Raw genomic sequence first — 21,672 nt, 5'->3', positions numbered from 1 at the left:
CCCCAAATATGGGAAGTCTCCACAACAAACAACAAATGGATCTAGGATATTAGAAATTGGGAGACCTATACTCAACCACAAAAGCTAGCTCAAGAGTTGAGGTTTGCACTACCCTTATAAAGACTATCTATGCTCTATCTCTAGCTAATGTGAGACTTCTAACAAAGTGGATTGTGTTGAAAAATTAGTGAAAGGGAGAGAGGAGAAAAGAGTAGCAAGTGTGAGACAAGTAAAATTGTGTGGAATGAGGTGTTTTATGCTTGGTGCATCATCCTCTTATTTATATCATTAGGGAGATAAAGACATATGGGCTTGGCCCATTGGCCCATGTGGTCATCTATTCACAACACTCCCCCTAGATGACCATCCCTTAAGAATGTGCCTCATTAAAACCTTACTAGGAAAAACCTTGTGGGATAAAAACCTAGTGAAGGAAAAAGAGTACAACATTCTATAGTTCGTCTTGATACATTGCCTCATTAAAAATACCCTACTAGGAAAAACCCAAAATGGGAAAAAAAACATGGTTAAGGAAAAAGAGTACAATGCATTTTAATTGAAATCTTTTAGCCGACGAACTCCGATATTTCGCACAAGCTTTTCAAATGTCGTTGTTGGAAGAACATTCGTAAATAAGTCTGCCAAATTATCACTTGAACGAATTTGTTGGATGTTTATGTCACCATTCTTTTGTAGATCATGAGTGAAGAAGAGTTTCGGTGATATGTGCTTTATTCTATCTCCCTTGATGTATCCTTCCTTTGTTTAAGCAATGCATGCAGTGTTATCTTCATATATGGTTGTTGACTGCATCTTTTCAGAAAAAACCACAAGTATCAAGTATGCACCGAATCACAAATCTCAGCCAAACGCATTCTTGACTTGCCTCGTGTAATGCTAATATTTCTGCATGGTTAGCTGAGGTGGCGGTTATAGTTTGTTTCGTAGATCTCCATGAAATGGCTGTTCCACCACAAGTAAACAAATAGCCTGTTTGAGATCTCCCATTATGTGGGTCTGACAAATATCCAGCATCTGCATAACCAATCAGATCAAGTTTGGACATATAAGGAAAAAATAAACTCATATCCATTGTGCCGTTAAGATAACGAAAGACTTGTTTTATTCCATTCCAATGTCTTCGTGTAGGTGAAGAACTATATCTTGATAATAAGTTAACGGAAAATGATATATCAGGTCGAGTATGACTAGCAAGATATTTTAATGCTCCGATCGCACTCAGGTATGGTACTTCGGGATCAAGTAACTTTTCATCATTTTCTCTAGGCCTGAAAGGATCTTTATTCATATCTAATGACCTTACAACCATTGGAGTATACAATGGATGTGATTTGTCCATGTAGAATCTTTTTAGTACCTTTGCGACATAAGTCTCTTGGTACATAAATACTTCATCATTTAGATACTCAATTGTAGGCCTAGACAAAACTTAATTCTTCCCAAGTCTTTCATCTCAAATTCTTTCTTTAGGCAATCTACAGCTTTTGGAAGCTCTTCTAGAGTTCCAATAATGTTTAAGTCATCGACATAAACAGCTATTATGGCGAACTCATGCCCAGACCTTTTCATGAATATGCAAGGGAAAATTGGATCATTTTTATATCCTTCTTTCAATAAATACTCGCTAAGGCGATTATACCACATACGCCCAGATTGCTTTAGATCATATATTGATTTATTCAATTTAATCGAATAATCACCCCGACTGTTAGAAATGTGTGCTTCAGGCAACGTAAATCCTTCAGGGAATTTCATATAGATGTCGGTATCAAGTGATCCATACAAATAAGCTGTAACAACATCCATTAAGCGCAAATCAAGCTTTTTACGTACTGCCAGACTAATTAAGTATCGAAAAGTAGTTGCATCCATCACAGGCGAGTATGTTTCTTCAAAATCAATCACAGGCCTTTGTGAGAAACCTTGGGCAACAAGCCTTGCCTTGTATCGGACAATATCACCATTTTCATTTATTTTCCGTACAAAAACCCATTTATATCCAACTGGGTTTACACCCTCAGCTGTACGGGCTACAGGCCCAAAAACTTTACCTTTCTTAAGCGATTCTAACTCAGCCTCGATTGCGTCTTTCCATTTTTGCCAATCATTTCTTTGTTTGCATTCATTAACGGATTTTGGCTCATGATCCTCATTATCGTTTAACACATCTAATGTTGTGCTATGTGCAAACATGTCATCAATGTTGACTTTGCTTCGGTCTCATCTTACTTTATTCACAACATAATTAATTGAAATCTCATCATTTTCAATAATTTCAGGTACTTGAGTTTCTTCTGAAACTGTACTTTTAATTATGTCTTGCTGCTCTTCTGGAGCTATCATATCCTCGTTTATGCCAACTTGGTTCTTATCTCTTTGTATCCGTTCTAAAAATAGAAGTGATTCACTCCCAACCATGGTAGTCAGTATCGTGCGTATCGCACGATACGTATCCCGATACGATACGAAAATCAACCAAACGATACGTATCCCATGTATGTATCTTTTTGTGTTCGTATCGTGACCTGTATCGCACATATCGCATGAGTATCGCACGATATGTATCCCGATACGATACAAAAACAGTTTTTCAAATGCCGTTTCATCTTACTCCCCTAGAAAAATTAGGGAGTGGACATTTAATTTCATTAAAAATTAGTAAATTGCTCTAAAAAGTGATGTTTTCTTTGATTCTTTCACCCTTTCACGTTCAACTTCACTTCAGCAGCCCTTTCATGTTTCACGTTCAACTTCAGCAGCCCTTTAATGACTTGGAATTAGGGAGTGGGCATTTAATTTCATCTCTTTGATGTTTAGTACTTTAGTTTGGCTTATGGCTTGGAATTAGGTTGAACTTGAACTTTGTGAGACTATTTTTCTACTTATGACTTGGATCTTTGATTATTTTGAACTATATTTAGATGATATATTAGTATATTATTTAATTTATGACTTAATTTTTTTTTTGTCTGTATCTTACGATACACATTACGATACGATACGCGACACGGAATTAGGGTCTAGCGATACACGATACGTATCTCGATTTGACTACCTTGCTCCCAACTTTTGTTGGTGATGGTCGAATAATCAATTTCCCTTGGGAACAAGCAGTACATGTGAATTCATTTGTTTGAAGAATCTTCTGGCTCTTCAATGGATGTCCACATGAATTTTCAATTATTTTTCTCATCATAATGGAACCAGGATGGCCTAACCGGTCATGCCAAATAGAAAAATCTGTAAACTTCTGGTTTACAGTAGCATTTGTTTTAACTATACTAATTCTTGTATAGTATAAACCAGAGGAGAATGCAGGTAATTTTTCAAGTGTGCATTTTCTTCCCGATATCACTCTTGTGATACAAAGGTATTCCACATTTTCTTCATTCATGATCTCCATGTGGTATTCATTTTAACGTATATCTTTGAAACTTAATAAATTTCTATGAGATTTAGAGGAATATAATGCATTCTCAATAATCAATTGTGTTCCTCTAGGCAATAATGTTTGGGCTCTTCCGGAGCCTTCAATCATTTTTGCATTGTCAGATATAGTACGAACATTTGCTTCTTGCATCACCAAAGAAGAAAAAATTAATTTATCCTTGAGTATCGTGTGCGTAGTTGAACAATCAGCGAGACAAACATTTTTGTAACGCCCCAATTTCTCAACTGAGGAATCACATTAGTAACCTGACAAGTCTAAGGACTATTTTGCAATCCTAAAATACAAGGGTAATTATTATTTTTTTGAAAAGAACTAAACACTTCATCGCTAAAGCGAATACACCTGTCTCTTGTTTGATAAAACACTTCCACTGTAGATTTCTAAACATAGCATAACCCTCAAAATTAAACCTGTAACCAACATAATAATAATATACATAGTCATATAGTAATTCACGATATCATAAACAGGTTTCAAAATAAGTACGCACACTTAGCAAGTGGCAAACGCGGGATTTTAGTAATGGAGTTTTCAGATAACAAAGGAGACTCAAATACAGCTCCCAAAGGAAAATCAAACTTCTCCTTCCATCTTCACTCCGCCGCTTACTATCCCTTCTACATCTCGTGCATGACTAAGCGTCATCGGAAGAATCTCCATTGTCTAATAGCGTTAAGCGCCAAAACAACAAGTAGAAAACAGAAAGGGTTAACTCCATGCAATCACTTCACATAAAAGAGAAAAACATGTTATTCAATACCAACAACATAATATGGTAAGTAAGCGAGCAATTTAATTCAGGACAGAAGCCAACACATCCAACAATATAGTGTTAAACCAGATATCAACAAAATCAAACGTTAGTGCCTAAAATGCAGCTATATGCTGCTACCAAAATGGATCGACCAATAATGTCTCATAAGACGGGACAGACGAGGAACGAAAACCCCTGAACTGTCACTTAATAACGGCCATGAAAGACGGGACAGACGGAGAACGATAACTCCTGAATGCCACTTATTAATGCCCATGAAAGACGGGACAGACGGAGAACGAAAACTTCTGAATGTCACTTAATAACGCCTCGACAGACGGGACAATCACGCGGGACCACACCCACCTCATTGTCACTTTAGAACATCTCGAAAGACGAGACAATCCAGTGGGACCATACCCACCTCATTGCCACTTTATAACGCCTCGAAAGACGGGACAATCACGCGGGACCACATCCACCTCATTGCCACTTCAAGTTCAAGCCCTATATGCCAAAGTTAGTCAACAACATCTCATCAAACTCAGTGGCCACTTAATCAATAGTTCCAAGTCCAATAATCAAGACAGAATAACCACATGTTATTCATATTTCCAACAAGCATAAGTCAATTCAATTATGTATACTAACTCATCAAGTAAATCATTAAGCAATGGACAATGGCCTAAGCCTCAGAAAACGAAGGTGTGAGCCTTAAGGTTTAACAATGGCCGAAGCCTTAGAAAACATTTGGCAAAAGCCTCAGAACAGTCAACAAGCAGTGCAATTAAAGCAGACAAGACTCAATGACACTTCTATACTGAGTTACCCTTACCTTCATGAGTAGTGCATAGAAGTTGCGAACCTCGTGACCCTTCGGATCTTAGAAAAATTAATCGCTTTCGTAAATGTTATGCTTCAAGATTCTAGTTTCCGCTCCCAAAACTTAATCTCCTCACACTCAAAACAAACACTCAAGAGTTTCCACCAAAAACTAACTTAAAACAATATAACTAACTCAACAATATATTGTGATTTATGTGAGTGCTAAAGCTTCTCTGTAACCTCTCGTGTGTTTTCTTCATATGCCAGGTTCTTTGATTGCTTCCATATATATATAGGCTTCCAATCCAAGGCTTCGGTGTGAAGGTAAGTGGGCAGAAAGTAACACGTGTAACATGCAACAATGGAGGAGGTGTAAGGCATAAGCATGAGGTGCAATACATGCAAGGAGCATGTGGTTGGAAGAGTTACACATGTGATGGCAGCTTAGCCCTATGGAGATGACAAACACTAGCTGAATAAACTTTTCCTGCTTCTGCCATGCAACGTCGACAATGATTTGGTGGCACGTGTTGCTCGAGTTCCTTCACCATGAAGGACTTCATTTCATGCCTCTGTCCCTCACGCCACACTTTTTCCCTTTCTCTTCTTCTTTCTTTGTTCTTTTGTTTAGAGAATAGAAATCATAATATTAAGGAGATAGGTTACATGTTCACAAAGGGTATATGTTTATTTAGGTAGTGTAGGATTTAAGTCATAGAACTATAGAAAAAATATTAGGAAGATGAAGCATTATCCTAAAAATTATGATGAACTCTATTATATAATTTAAGATCACTTTAAGCAAGTTTAAGTGATCAAGTGTAGAAGGGTTAATAAGATATATAAAAATATATATATTAAACTTTATTGTAAAGTCACTTACGTGACTCTTCTCCCTTTTTTTTTCTACTAGCTTTGTCACTTACGTGACTATATTATTATTATTTTATTTTATTTATTTAATTAGATTTAGGAAGAGAATTATAATAATAATAATAATATTAATAATACACTAATTTATTCAAACACACAAGGTACAAATAAACTATAAACTTAAGCTTAATAGCGCTTATTGCTACTAAACCGATAAATAACTAGTTAATTAATCGCAGAAATTATCCGGGTCTTATAATTTTCGCCATTAAAATCAATATCCATAGCTCAACAAAATTTCAACAAAATATTATATTTTGAGCATCAAAATTTCTAGTGCATTTCAATGCTTGCACTCTTTCTTTTGGATTTAGGAATGAATCTTCAGGATTTAAAATCCCAGTCTACAGTTCTTCTGGACTCGTAGACTTTTTCTTTTGGATTTAGAAATGAATCTTCAGGATTCAAAATCACTATAGTCTACCGTTCTTCTGGACTCGTAGACTTTTCTTTTGAGTTTAGGAATGAATCTTCATTATTTAAAATCAGTAGAGTCTACAGTTCTTCTGGAATCGTAGACTATGAATCTTCATAATTCATAATAAAAATTCCACTACGGTTCTTCTAGACATGTAGGATAAAAATATGTAAGAAGATCAATAGTTATAACTCAATTAATCTCATTGCAAACGAGATATGTTACCCAACCAACAACATAGACATAAATAATTGAGAAAGAACACTCAAATTGTCATAATTCAGATCAGAGTGATGTGAACACTTAGAAAGATAAACATGAGAGATGAACCTGTTTTTGTGATGAAGAACACATCACGTTTATGAAAGTAGAGAAGAAGCAGAGCACATGAAAAGTACAAAAATTCAGAGGGAGATATAAGCAAAAGAAAAAAAACGTATAATTATGTTTTTCGTTTCTTTTATAAATAGCAATGATATGTGCTTTAAAATGTGATTATAGTATTCAGATCTGCTCAATGTATATGTAACGTTCCAGTAAAAAAAAATGTGGTATATAACATTTTGGCAAATATGAATGAAAAAAAAAACGCAAAATTAGCAAAGTAACAACTAGCCTAAAAAAATGGTATGTAACATTACTAGAACCTGCAAACAAATGAAATAATGAGAGAAGATGAAAAATTGACTATGCTACAAAGTAACAACGAGACAGATATGGGAAATTGGATGGATAGAGATCAAAGAAAAAAAATAGATATAGATGTAGAATAAGTGGTGTTGCCTTGCTTGATCCTTTGATGAGATAAAGAATACAATCATGCTGATAACGTGTTGAAAAATTTGTGAAAGGGAGAGAGGAGAAAAGAGTAGCAAGTGTGAGATAAGTAAAATTGTGTGGAATGAGGTGTTTTATGCTTGATGCATCATCCTCTTATTTATAGCATTAGGGAGATAAAGACATATAGATTTGACCCATTGGCCCATGTAGTCATCTATTCACAACAGATTGTTAGTTTTTTTTCCACTATCTCATATCATTAAACCATTTACCACTCATAAAGTCATAAAACTCTTCATAGTTATTGAGAAAGAAGAATTTTATAGAAAATGTGAACTGGAGTTATTGAAAAAGTAAAAGTATAATTGACAAATTGTAACTTTAAAACATCAAAATGATAGTTAAATAGGAACAAAAAGATTCTTCTAAAACGACATTTAAAAAGAAACGGAGAGAGTACAAATTTACAATTCTCAAGTCGTTAAACTAGAGACAACCGTTGATCAATTGACAATCCGACCCCAAACCCACTACTAGAACCAACTGTCATAAGGAGTGTTAGCTTCAACTAAGCATGAAGCGCGGTTAAGAGTGATAACTAAGGGCTTAACTCCTAGTTAATATAGATTGTTATATAACAGTAAAAAAACTTGGGTACCATGACCCGGTTAATATGGATTGTTAGATGTACAATAAAATATTAAGTGTGGATGAAATCATGGGCGGACCTATGTATAAGTGAGGAGGGGTTCATCTAAACCCCTTGAACAAAAAAAAATTGCACTTAATTTCCTATATAATTTTTTTTTGAATCCCCTGAAAATTTTAAATTATACTAGTAGATTAAGTTTTACACCTATTTGCATTAAAGACTCACCTATTTGCATAACTATGACTTGTATAATTTCTTATGTATAAACATATTAAAATTGTTTTTAATTATATTTTTAACGATGTCTTCATTTGAAAAATTTGAACCCCTAACCCCGGGGCCCTGGATCCGCCACTGGATGAAATCATGTTTTCGTTACTTATCTTCTTTCCTTTTTTTTCTCTTTGTTTGCCATGCCAACAGTGTAAAGGAGGTAGTTCTATACTAAAAGTAGAAACTCTCCAATATTCTAAGAAAAATTATATTTCTCTTTCTACCAAACAGTGTAAAGGACTTAGACCACTAACAATGTGAGTGTTGAGTGGGTAGTTGAGAGTTGAATGATGGTTGTAGTGGTGTTGAGAGGGTAGTTGAGTTTGAGGAGAGAGGAGAGAGGTGTTGAGAAAACTCAACATGTTGAGAGTGAGTCGAGTGGGCCACGTGGCGGCCACTCATTGGGCGCGTCAGGCGCGTGTTGTACACGCCCCGACAGGGCGCGTGGGACACGGAGTACAGGAGAGAGAAAACGCAGCTTTGGGATAGGGCTGACACGTGGCTCATCCTGATTGGCTCGCTGGATTTTTATCTTCTTAATCTTTTGAACTCAATTATTTCATTGAAAAAAAAAAATTTCTGGAAAAAATTTTTATACCAAAATTCATGATTTGGTATAAAAATTGGAAGCAGATCTAGTGAAGCACATCTGGGCAAAGTTTGGTCAAACTTCATGATTGAAGATGATTTGTATCGTACTAATTACGTTATTTGTGTGTTGTGTGCTTAGTTTGTTGTCTTGCATTTTAAGTTATTGTGTGATTAGTTTGTTGTCTTGCATTTTAAGTTAAGAAAATAAAATAAATTATTGTGTGCTTAGTTTGTTGTCTTGCATTTTAAGTTAAGGAAATAAAATAAATTATTGTGTATATTTAAAAAAAAATCAAATTGTTAAGTGTTTATTGTTTTAATTTAATTTAAATCGATTATTGTAATTTTATGTAAATCATAAAAACAAAAATATAAAATTAAATAAAAATATGAAATAAAAAAGTGGTAGGGTAGGGTGTTGGTGTTAAATGAAAAACCATTGGAGTGGGTAAAAGTTGAATGAGTGTTGAATTGGAGAGAGAAGATGATGTGGAGTGTTGGGAAGAGAAAAAGTGATGTTGAGTGTTGAAAACCATTGTATACGGTCTTATAGTATATATCTTACAATGCGCATTTATAGGGGTGGTCGTTGTGCTGAACTCAAAGAAGGACTAGTCCCATGTTGTAGTTCTCAATATGAGTTTGTACAGGTGAATCTACAAACACAATTTTTATGATCTTTAGAAAAATATATGAAAAAATAAATATATTGCCTTTAATTTAAGATAATTTAGAATGGTAGAAGACTCATTTTGATGGGCTTATAGATGATGAGCTTATAGATATTGGGATTTATCCAGTTTATCTTTTTATTGTTTATAGTTTTATTAATCTTGCTTTAGCTTCCATGCTCTTATTAAGTGTCAAGCTTCTAGAATATTCCCTCTATTAGGATGATACCACTTTTTGGTTATCTAGAGAATTAAGCATTAACTATAAATTGTATCTTTTGCTGTTGAAATGGATAACAAGAATATTGACAAAAACCTCTCTTATTTTCTTCTCTTAATTTTTCATTTCATTTTCTTTCATTCTTCCTGATCTCTTGCTTCCAAGCTCTGAATTATTTGAAACGATCAGATTGTGAATGACACTTTCCTTCTTCATTCTAAAATCAGAGCATGCATGTACGCTGCACACCGCACGCACAGGTTTAGCATACCTAAAGAAATACAACCCTTTATTATTTCCTCTATACCTAATAGGTTTATCAGGTTAAAGGTTTGGCATCTATTTGTGCACTATTGCACCTTATAAATGTTATCATGTCATTTTGAGTGCCTAACTGCCAGTATTTACCTGATCAATTATAGGCTCACGGTCCTAATTGGAAGGTTCCCTTAGGTAGAATGGATAGTCTAACAGCAAGCAAAACTCTTGCTGGACAAAACCTTCCAGCTCCATCCTTCTCACTGAACCAGCTAATATCGGTCTTTGCTGCTCAAGGACTGAACATCAGTGACCTTGTTGCACTTTCAGGTAAAAGTAACTAATGTTTTCCAATTAATTAAAGCTATGATTTAATTTGTCAACCACATAACAACAATAGTCTCACTGTGCACATTAATTGATTTCCAGTAATTGATTTCAGGTGCACATACTATTGGACGTGCCAGATGCTCTTTTTTTTTTTGATAAGCCAAAATTATATTGAAGAGAAGTACAAGGGGTACTTCAACCCAATACAAAGAATAGGGATTAAGAAAGAGAAAGTAAATACATACAAAAACCTCAAAGAACAACCCAACGCGAAGGAGTAAGACTGGATAAGGTATGCCTCATTAAAACCTTACTAGGAAAAAACCTAGAGGGAAAAAGAGAACATACAGTATCAAACCAAAAGTCTCCCCAAAAAATAAATACAAAAACCACTGATTGTGCTCCACAAAAGCTCCACCTCCACATACCAGTAGCAATAGCACCCAATTTAAGGCCAAGCTAACCAATTCATCTCTTGGACACATGAACTAAAACTCCACCAAAGCAAAATATAATGAAGAAGGATTATGCCATTTAGTACAGAAGAACAAATCTGCCTCCCTAAGCAACTCGGCAATAACGCAGCAAAGGATATCATTAGTGCAGCATAGCAATACATTCCTTAGGATTATTTTCCCATTCATAGAAAGAAGAGATGAAATTCCTATCATGAGTTCTCAACCAAAGCCAAACTTTGTACTTCACTAGCTCTACTATTCTAACAACCTCAACCCCCACACCACTGAATGCCAGATGCTCTTTGTTTGCGAGTCGCCTATACAATTTCAATAACACAGGTATTAAATTGAAAGAAATGAATTCTTCACTTGTATTTAGTTAAACAAAGCTATTTATACAAATTGATTATGTTTATTATTTCTAACTACCATGTTGTATCAGCACTTTAACAACTAACTGCTAAACTAAACCGTGTAACTAATCTCATGATAAATAACTAATCACTAATCAGTTGTTAATTCTATTAACATGCAAACTAGATCCAACACTTGATGTCAAGTACCTACAAGCACTGCGCCTGATTTGCCCCAATGGTGGACCTGCCTCTACCCTTGCTGATTTAAATCCGACAACACCGGATGCCCTGGACAAGAACTACTTCTCCAATTTGAAGCTGAAAAAAGGATTGCTCAAGAGACATCAGGTCCTTATCTCAAGCAAGGAGACAATGATGATTGTTAAGCAGCTAGTTAGCCATACTCTATATTCATTCTTCAATTATGAATCAATGAAATGGAAACACTGTTTTCCTCAATCCATGCGTCGTGCGATGACGACTAAGAACAAATACAAATTTCCCCTCGATGGATCTCTTCCTGCTCCTAATAGTTTTGATCCAAGATATGAGGCTTGGGAGCGTTGCAGCATTCTGGTACATTCATTGTTGATGAATTCGATTTCAAAAACAATTGGAGAAAGCATTGTCTACATTGAGAATGCAGCTGAAGTTTGGAAAGATCTGAGATAGTGGCTTTATGTTAATGATAATTTGTTCTATTTTTCCTAAAACAAGCGACTTATCTTTATTTTCTCCAGTTTTCTTTTTCACTACTTTCCTCTGATAAAACCTAGATGAAGTTAAATTGAAATTGGAAATTCATGTTACACTTGTTCGCAAACAGGAAAAATCCAAACTCAAACATGTAGCTAACTGAACCTGGTTCAACCTTATCAACCTAAACCTGTCTGCAATGACAATAATTCGAAAACAAAACATGCATAACAAGGATCAGGGACCAGGTTTACATGCGGCAATGACTAATTTAGTTCATCAATCCTTGATTACTAGTATGTCAAAGAAAAGCACACACTAAGCAATAAAGTTCTAGTAAACTTTACATCAGGAAGGGTTTCCCTTCCAAATAATTATACTCAAACAGCATCTGGAACCAATTATTTGAATGACATAATTACATTAAGTTTCCAAGTATAGATGTACATAGTAATGTCTCTTGAAGCAATCAAGGTGGATGCTATCAACGGTTTATGCATAAGCAGGCATAGAGATCAGTGTCCCAGCTATTTCCTGTGATCAGCAATCAGAACATATTCTCAAGCTAATGGGGTTTGCATGACACAGCAGCACTGCTTGGGACATAAGTGTTTCCTCTGTATTATCATCATGAACTGGGTGATTGATCCTCTGCATACAAAAATCAATTATAAGATGAAGACATAAAACAGGATTGTACCAGGTGTTTGCTTCAATTCCACGCAGCATTCTTGTTTATTATTATTTTTATTTTAGAGACATGGTTGATGTGTTCAGACTTCAGACCAAGAAGTAGCTTGTGTTAGATTACATTAGCTTCCATAAAATATCTCCATCCCATAAAATAAGTGCTTTTTATAATTGTAACCACATTAAAAGTAGTTTTGCTTCATGTAAATATAACTTAAGTAAATTATTCTATCACAACACCTTAAAATCACTTTTTAAAAAGCTTAGACAAATGGCTCCTCAATTTCCCAAAGTGACCCAACTACAACTTGTGAAAAGAATCCAACTCAACACCCAATCTTGCAATTTTCTTTGAACTAAGAAGACGACTGACTATCTTCTGCCACTAAATCAACATCAGCATAATCCCTTTAAGTTGAAAGGTAGAATAAAACTCGGCTCGGTCCCCTCACCCTCTTTTAAGATGCCTCACTCTCTTTATACATAACACTAGTACTCATATCATATGGCATAAGCATAACATGAGTAGATGAGACCATGATTCAATTCCTCAACGCATAAAAAACAATATTGTAGGAGAAATCACCTCCCTAATCAATATATATACTTTATCAACCAAAATACTAGAAGGAGTACACACCTTCAAATTGCTGTTCCAACCGAGCCACGATGTGTTTTCCATAAGTGTATTTCTTCAAAGCCTGAGCATGAACTCTTATGTGAGAAAGCAACGTTGCTCGTTGATTTTCTGAACAGAGATCAATAACTTTCTGGACCACATAGTTCGCAAATTGGTCTTTCATCATTGTCTACAATGATAATGAAAATACAATCTAGTAAGCAAGAACCCAAATTGAATGCATCAAACTTTAACCATCACATCTAATGCTAAAAAATTTCAACCTCTGATGATTTAGAAGACCTCACATCAGACAGGGAAGGGTCAATGATATCAACATATAATCAGTCTGAAAAATAGACCCTAAGGAGTGTTTGGCAACTTTCAAAGTCAATACTAGAAATGCAATCTACAATATAAACCAATGCACATATATTTTATCACAAGAAAATGTGATTTTACACCTCCAAGAAAGGCCAAAGTCATAAAAAAATTGTCAATCATACCAAATTAATTAGCAGAACATATTTCAGAGATCCATCAACACCAAATAAGCCAGTGGAATAAAGAGTTCTTTCTTTATATGGAACAACTATGATATTCTGAAGAACAATTAGTCTTACTAAGTTTAAACTTACCAATAAATTATTATTTTGCTCATCCTGTCCAATAATCTCTGCAATCAACGATTCCCGCTCTGGGACATCACCATACACCAAGCACTTCTCGACAACATTCGAAGCAAACTTATGCTGGCTTAATTGAACAATATGTCCTGACAGCTTGCCAATAATTTGGCTCCTTTCTTGAGGCTTTCCTCTCTCCAACACATGCTGTTATGACACAAGGGAAGCAATATAGCTTAGTAAACTATAAAAAATAAGTCAGCATATGAAATGGCCACTGTGCAAACATTAGACACGTGATCCCTGGATGTACCTGTTTGTTTAAGCTAATGAAAAAAATAATCATTTTCAGAGATTTTACGTAAGGAGGAAGCTATTTTGCATGTTATAATTACAAAAAGCACTTTCTAGTCTAAAAGATAGTTGTAACTATAGTAATAGTTATCTTATAAGCTACTCAAAGTAACTTAAGTTTAAGTAACACCCTAAATTTTATGAGTCACTTTTTTACAAACGGTGGTCTTTTTATGAAAAAGGTTTATCCAAACAGGTTCTTAATCAACATCAGTTCAAGTGTAAATATATGTATGTATGTACGTATGTGTATATATGTACATATGTATGTATGTATGTATAGAGAGAGAGAGAGAGAATAAAAAGCAAAAGTATTCTCACATGAAAATGCAAGGAAGGGGGGGGGGGGGGTAGATGACCTCTAACTTCCCTTCATCTATAAGATAGACACACTCAGACATAAACTCTAACTATGTAATGCTTTGCCACCAATGACTTTAACTTTTTTATATAAAAAATCAAACTAGAAAAGAATATGGAAACCTAATGATTTAATTTAGGAACAGAGGTCTTGAAAAGTGATTTCGCAAACAGAAAATTTAAGAGAAACGGGAAGTAGAATAGAAAGTGAAACCATAAGCCTGGCTAATTCTGCAATGCAGCTATTGTCCATAGTTATGCAGTATGGTATTATGTACCAGATGATAATAATCAAACATGATATAGAAAGAGAGCCAGTGATTAACCTGGGTAACATAATTACCATACTGGTCCTGAGCAAGAGCACAAACTGATTCCAAGATTTCATCCACAATAAACTGACACTGAACCTCATCTGTACAATGCTCTAGAACTCTCTACAAGAAGCATTATCACCGGATTAAATGCATGAGCACATAAAAAAAAATCTTTTACAGGAAGGGAATGCATAAACTTACCTGTATGACTCGGCAACCATAAGGATGCATTGATAGATTAGCAACTTGACCATGGAATGCAGATAGAATAAAGCCAATTTTTTTTGTTGGAATAGATTCAATGCACTTTTGTATTACATGGTTCCCATTCTGGTCACGAACACATCTCATAACATTTCCATCTAGCTCACGAACAAGCTGAGCTTTCTGATCATGATCAATAACCTCAAGTGCCTGCAAGTAAAAAATATCATTTCATGTCAGTCATATCTTTTTCTTTTAACAAGTGGAATGACATCATTTCAAGTTTCCAATTACGATAGGATATAAGGGGAACAACACAGTTCCACTTTTATTTTAAATCATTTGATAATAACAGTTAAGTGGAATGACAAGGAGGGCGGGGGGTAATTGATTAGATCATTTAGTGCAGGTGGGTGAATTCAGGCCCAAACTCCGTGTTGGGTCAGATTGTGCAGGTGAACCCAAGCAACCCATTAAAAATACATGTTTATCAGAGTCAATTTTTCGCTTTAGTGATCCTAATTGTAGCCTCATTGGAGATTTCCTTTTCTTTGATCATGTGCTCTTTAAACTCTAATGTTTCTTTCCCACAGCAAAGCTCCCAATAAATACACATTTTACTTCTAAAAAACCGACAATGCTTCTTTATATTGTTATATACACATTGCAGTGTGTATGATTTTATCAGTTTATCTAAACATGCTAGTTTGATTATTGCTTGGAAACGTCTTGGCCATGGAAGAAAAATAAGCAACTAGTTATTAAATGCAAACCGGATTTTAGCCAATGCCTCAGCCTAACTAGGGTGTGGATATGCAGGACACTGTTAAAGCTGAGTTATGAATGCTCTAATTCAACGACAGAAATTAAAGTCATATAGACTAAAATATGCATACTCTAAACATATAAGCAGTTATGGAAGACCTTATTTGAGATTATCTTATGGCATAAGCACTTATGATTTATGGAAGTGTTTGGGCGAACTTATGAAAAAAGTTTATGACTTAATTGTAAGCTCTTTTGAGCTTATTTTCATAAGTTTCCCATATTAATTTATGAATAAGCACTTACAAGTTATACCTACTTATAAGCTATTTTGAGCTTATTTCCATAAGCTTATCAAATAAGCTTATGAGTAAGCGCTAATGTGATAAGCATATTAGTACTTATTGCCATAAGCGCTTAATTAAGATGTTGTGTTCCCAAACGCACCCTACATACCTTTTGGATCACACGACAGCCATACATCTGCAGACTTAAAGGCAGTATCTGACCAGCCAGTTGATCTGCAAGTTCCCTCCTCTGCTCAGGGCTTCCATACTCAAAAAACTAAGCACATGAGAGAGGCAAAAATTAGAGCACAATGGAGTCTAAACAAACTGTAAGTTACTCTTAATGGCAATATAGTTCACTTCCAAAACATACCTTCTGTATTACGTAGTTACCAAATACATCAGTCATTAGTTTAGAAGCACGTGGGAGAACCTCTTTGAACACCAATGCCTTGTCTTCAACACCACAAGTTTCCAACTTCTGCTGTATAAATCGACTCCCATGCTGATCAGCGCTGGAGGGAAAAGCCACAGTGTAATTAATTTCCAAAGCTAAAAAATCAGTCAATTAGATAGGTGGGAAGAGAACTGTAAAAGGCTACTTGCCTAAATTCAACAATATGTCCAATAATATCAGATAGCTCAAATCTACGACCTTTGCCAGATTTTAACTCTTCAAGAAAATTAACAATTTTGGGGTCATGAGCACTGTCAAAGGACCTCTGACCTTGCCATCCAGATAATATGCCTCCATTTCTACCAGAAGCTGGGGAAAGTTTCATTTCATTTCTACCTCCTGGAAGGCCAAGAGTTCCTTCTGGATATCCCGAGAAAGCTGGACTAGGAAGTGGGGAATTTGGATACTGCATTACAAAACCCATGTTTGGCATATGCCCAAAATAACTAGGAGTCAATGATCCACCTTTTCTTGAGTTAATATTAGCACCAGTTCTTTGATCAAGTATTCTTTTATCATCTAAATAAGCACCAGTACTAGGCCTTTTTTGAGAATCATACGGACTAGTTTGGCTAGCATCACTTGCTCTAGGTGCCAGTGGGTCAAAATGACCAGAAATACCATATCCCTCCATTAAAGGTTGCTGATGATACTGCATGTAATAAGGATCACCAAAAGAAGGCTGCATAGGATATCCAAATTGCCCAAGGTACTTGTTTGCATGTACCATTTCAGCTCCATGTGAAATGCTTCCACCAGTTGAAACCCCTGGTGTTAATGGGGTGTATCTGGAACTAGAGGCCCCATCAACAAGTGGCACAGCACCATGAGGAGGGTATGCAGTAATATACTGAGGAATAGCTGTAGGATTTAAAGTGTACCCTCCAACATATTGTGGAGTATATATGCCTGGGGCCTGCATATTAGTATAAAATGGATTTGCTGAGGTCATATAAGCTGCTGCTGTGGCATATAGGGGAGGTGTAAACCCAGATGACTGCAGTAGTGGTTGGACATCTGGGAACTTGCCTGAATTTTGAGGAAACTGTTCCCTAACAACGTAGGCAGAGTTTACACTTTGAGAATTGGCACTAGGAACTTCATATGGATTGTTTTGTTGCGGGAATACCTGGCGTTGCATCAAATTGTTCTGGTAGATGGTCTTCCATTTTTCTTCATAACTCAGGCTTTCTGGATTTGGTAGATTAGATACACTAAGAGCCTTTAGTTGAGACTCAATAGTAGCAACATTCAAGTCACTAAAACCCATGCTGGCTGTAGATTCAAGTGATGATGAGCTTGCGACTGGGGCATGGGTATCAAAACTTGATGACAACCTTATATCACCTTCATCTGCTGTAGGTTGGGCAGAATCTACAGCACTATTAGAGGCCTCATGAGAAGAGCTAGAACCGGCTTCTGAGTCAACTGATTTATCCACCAGTCCATGACTTGCAGAAGGAGACTTGTTATATACAGGTGACATGGTGCGAGGAAAATCTTCCTGAAAGTTTGAATTTTAAACAAAAAAAAAATTTATGCATTCAAACATTACAAATTTTTACTGCAGGTAACAAATGGCAAGCACTTAACAACGTACAGTACAACACAATCATGGGATTACTATCCACTAAGAAAGCAAAAAACAAATATAAACTAGAGAAAATAAATGGAGAATTTTTTTGATAGATAATTAAATATGCTATTAAAACATAAGAAATTATTAGGTAATTAGCTATGCAATTTATATGCAGAAAAATTGAATGGATATCACAAAACTGAGATGTTGATATAAAAATAGTCACCTGAATTAGATCAACTGCATTTTTGTGCTGTGATGTCAATGAAGCTGCACCTGGTCTATGCCATACTCCAGTTGTTTTAACTAATTCACTTTCATATGGCCGTTTGGGTGAATCATCCTCGGGTTCTTCCTTGTGTGTTGAAAGAGAACTTTTACTGCCATGATCAGAAGAAAACCTCCCATTATCTCTAAAACTACCAATATGATGCCCTAGATGGCGATTTTCCCAGGATGTAAGCGGGGGAGGAAGTCTAGGGTTTAGGTTGACATTGGAACTGTAATATGCCAAATAAGCTGGACTGGCTCGTAATTGTTCTTCAGACTCACAATTTTGCACAGCTCTGCTTAGCGTTGTCAAACTTGTATTCTCGGTGGTGTTTTGCTGGTGTAATAGGTTTTCTATGGCCAGAAATGAACCTTCCATGCTGGGAGGTGCACTGCCACTGCGATTGGGTGCAACATCGTGTCCCCTGCCATGGAACCTATGGCCCTTCAAAAGTATACCCAAATCCTCAGTCACCATGTTATGAGATGGTTGACCAAAAGTTGCAGCTTCCTTATGAGACGGCCACTTACCCCCAGCTTCTGAGATTCTAATTGGACTTTCAGTTGCCATACTACAGGAATATTAGTTCGCACCTTCTTTTGCAATGGCAACTAGAAATATCATATTGTCTCCTAAACTGCACCCAAAATTGTTGGATCAGTATAAACTTCAAATGGGGTAATATATCTTATTAGTATTGCTAAATTCGACTGAAAAAGTAAATCAGCAAATTTCAAGATACAATAGCTCCAATCAATTAATACAGTGAGCAGTGATAAAAGGTATTTAACTGAACACTTCACATGAATTTGCATAAGCATTATGCAAAAAACTAAAAATTCAGTTTTGCAATAACCGAGTGCCAATTAACATAAAGTTCACTTATCATTCATCAACAATGATAATGCCATGTTCATTAAATTCATAACAACTTATCAAAGTAAATGTGAAATGACATAACATAATCCTCCAATTCCATTGGAATCCATGCCCAGAAACAATTTCAACTCATCATAAATTACACAAATACAGTCAAACCATGCAAAATTAAGCCTCTCACAACTCCAGAACAGTGACTACAGAATTCAACCACATAATCAAGCATCCCAAACAAATTGGAATTCTCTCTTATCACAACAGAAATGAACCAACCCCCTTAACAAAAACTAGAGAAAAAAACACACACACCCTGCTTAACACACAAGCTTGCTTCACTTGTCATCTTTCTCGTTGACCAAACAGAGGAAAAAGGGGTCGAACTTCCCCTCAATTCCTCTGCAACGATCATCACCAATTCATCATTGAAGCATTACATACCAATTCGCTATGCAAATAAAGTTTGAAAGGGGAATCAAAACCCGAGAGTGAAAACTGAAAACAAGACAAACCCACGAAAATTCCATGCATGCACATGTATATAAAGGGAGAAAGCGAGAACCTTGGTTTGCAGAAGAACCTCAAGCGGTGGAGATTCACTGTTCCAAAACCCTAGATTCTTCGATAGAGAGAGAAAGAGAGAGAGAAGATGGTGATGATGTTGAGAAAATTGATGCGTTGATTTTTGTTTGGGGGTGTTGATTTAAGTATGCGCACTCTTCTCTTGTGTGGGAGAGAATGGGATTTTTTTTCTTCTCTTCTCTAAAAAGCTGCGTCTTTAAATGGATAATGACAACACCAATTTTTGTTTTCTATAGTATTTTTATTTTATTTTACACACAAATTTATTTAAAAAACTATGTATATTGATAAAATTAAAAAAAATAATTGTGTATTAAATTGTTATCGCAATTTCGATTGGTGTGGTGAATGTTAAATGTCTCTAACAATGCGACTCTAGTAATCAAACTTTCGACATATGAGGCTCGTTTGGTGGTCAGGATAAGATAATAGCTGAATATGATAAATGATTGGATAAGAACATGATATGATAAGAGCATAATAGACTCTTATCATATTTTGTGTTGGGGTGGATAAGATATTGATAGGATATGATAAAAACAATAAAAAATGTATCAAATTTTCCTTTGAAATGAAAAATTCATAAACTGATATCCTATCTTATCAGGATCATAACTCTCTCTTATGATAACTTTTACACATGATAGATATGATAGGATATGGGACATGGTAGTATTATCATATCCTGTTGGCACAACAAACAACATATTATCATGGTTATAAAAACCGGACCGGACCGGCCGGTTCGACCGCTGGAACCGGGAACCGAACCCTGGGCCGGTCAGAAACAACCTCAAAATCGTGTGGTGCAAAAACCGGAGGCAAACCGGACGAACCGGTCAAAAACCGGGAGAACCGGCTAAAACCGGCCGGTTGGCGGTTTTGAGCGGTTCAACATAAAAAGAAAGTTTTTGGAGTTTTTTTGCCAAACTGGACCCAGACAAACAAAAAAACACTCTTGAAGGATGGGCCCAAAGAGATATCAGATAAACAAAAGGCTTAATTGCACTTTTGCTCCCTGATCTTTCACCTTTGTGCGATTTACCTCCCTCATCTTTAAAATGAGCGAATTCCCTCCCTCTTCTATTAATATGTGCGATTTAGGCCCTTCCGTTAGTTAGCCGTCCAATTACTAACGGCGGTTGCTATTTTCACCCTCCCTTTTACTAACCACACCCCCATATCAGAAATAAAAATAAAAATAAAATAAAAAATGGAGGTAAATCGCACAAAGGTGAAAGATCAGGGGGCAAAAGTGCAATTAAGCCAAAAAAATAAAAAAATAAAAGAAATAAATTAAATACAATTAATAGAAAATAAAAAAAAACTGAAAAAAATATTTTTATAAAAATCAAAGAAAAAATAATAAAATAAATGAAATAAGTTAAATACAAATAATAGAAAATGAAAAAACATTTTTATAAAATAAAAAAAACTGAATTTTTTTTTAAAATCAAAGAAAAAAATGTTTTTATAAAATCAAAGAAAATAAAATATTTTTTTTAATTGAAGATAGAAATTTAAAAATAAAATAAAAGAATAATTATTTTTAATTTAGTGTATGTGGTGTAAATAGAAACAAATTCTTCTTTTATTTTATTTTTAAATTTCTATCTTCAATTAAAAAAAATATGTTATTTTCTTTGATTTTATAAAAACATTTTTTTCTTTGATTTTTATAAAAAAAAAATTCAGTTTTTTCTTTGATTTTATAAAAATATTTTTTCATTTTCTATTAATTGTATTTAACTTATTTCATTTATTTTATTATTTTTTCTTTGATTTTTATAAAAAAAAATTTTCGGTTTTTTTTAATTTATAATTTTTTTTTATTTTCTATTAATTTTATTTAATTTATTTCGTTTATTTTTTATTTTTTTATTTTTATTTCTGATAAGGGGGTGTGGTTAGTAAAAGGGGGGGTGAAAATAGCAACCATCGTTAGCAATTGGACGGCTAACTAACGGAAGGACTTAAATCACACATATTAATAGAAGA

The 21,672-nt window shown here is 35.1% G+C and overlaps 1 protein-coding gene across 1 annotated transcript; it reads right to left on the bottom strand.

The window, feature by feature from the left end:
- Positions 1 to 11,936: 11,936 nt before the first annotated feature.
- Positions 11,937 to 19,843, bottom strand: LOC130722090 (pumilio homolog 6, chloroplastic-like). Its single transcript, XM_057572713.1, has 10 exons — positions 19,655 to 19,843; positions 18,172 to 18,853; positions 16,516 to 17,870; positions 16,283 to 16,424; positions 16,079 to 16,186; positions 14,855 to 15,067; positions 14,663 to 14,773; positions 13,635 to 13,829; positions 13,018 to 13,186; positions 11,937 to 12,338 (listed from the first exon to the last, which is right to left on the bottom strand). The coding sequence occupies exons 2-10, from the start codon at positions 18,784 to 18,786 to the stop codon at positions 12,316 to 12,318; spliced, it is 2,931 nt and encodes a 976-aa protein (XP_057428696.1). The 5' UTR covers positions 18,787 to 18,853; positions 19,655 to 19,843; the 3' UTR covers positions 11,937 to 12,315.
- Positions 19,844 to 21,672: the final 1,829 nt, after the last annotated feature.

Source organism: Lotus japonicus, chromosome 6, assembly GCF_012489685.1.
Source record: "Lotus japonicus ecotype B-129 chromosome 6, LjGifu_v1.2".
In the NCBI taxonomy this organism is placed as follows: Eukaryota; Viridiplantae; Streptophyta; class Magnoliopsida; order Fabales; family Fabaceae; genus Lotus; species Lotus japonicus.
The sequence above is the reverse complement of the archived record's forward strand: the minus strand, read 5'-3'. Positions and strand labels throughout refer to the sequence as shown.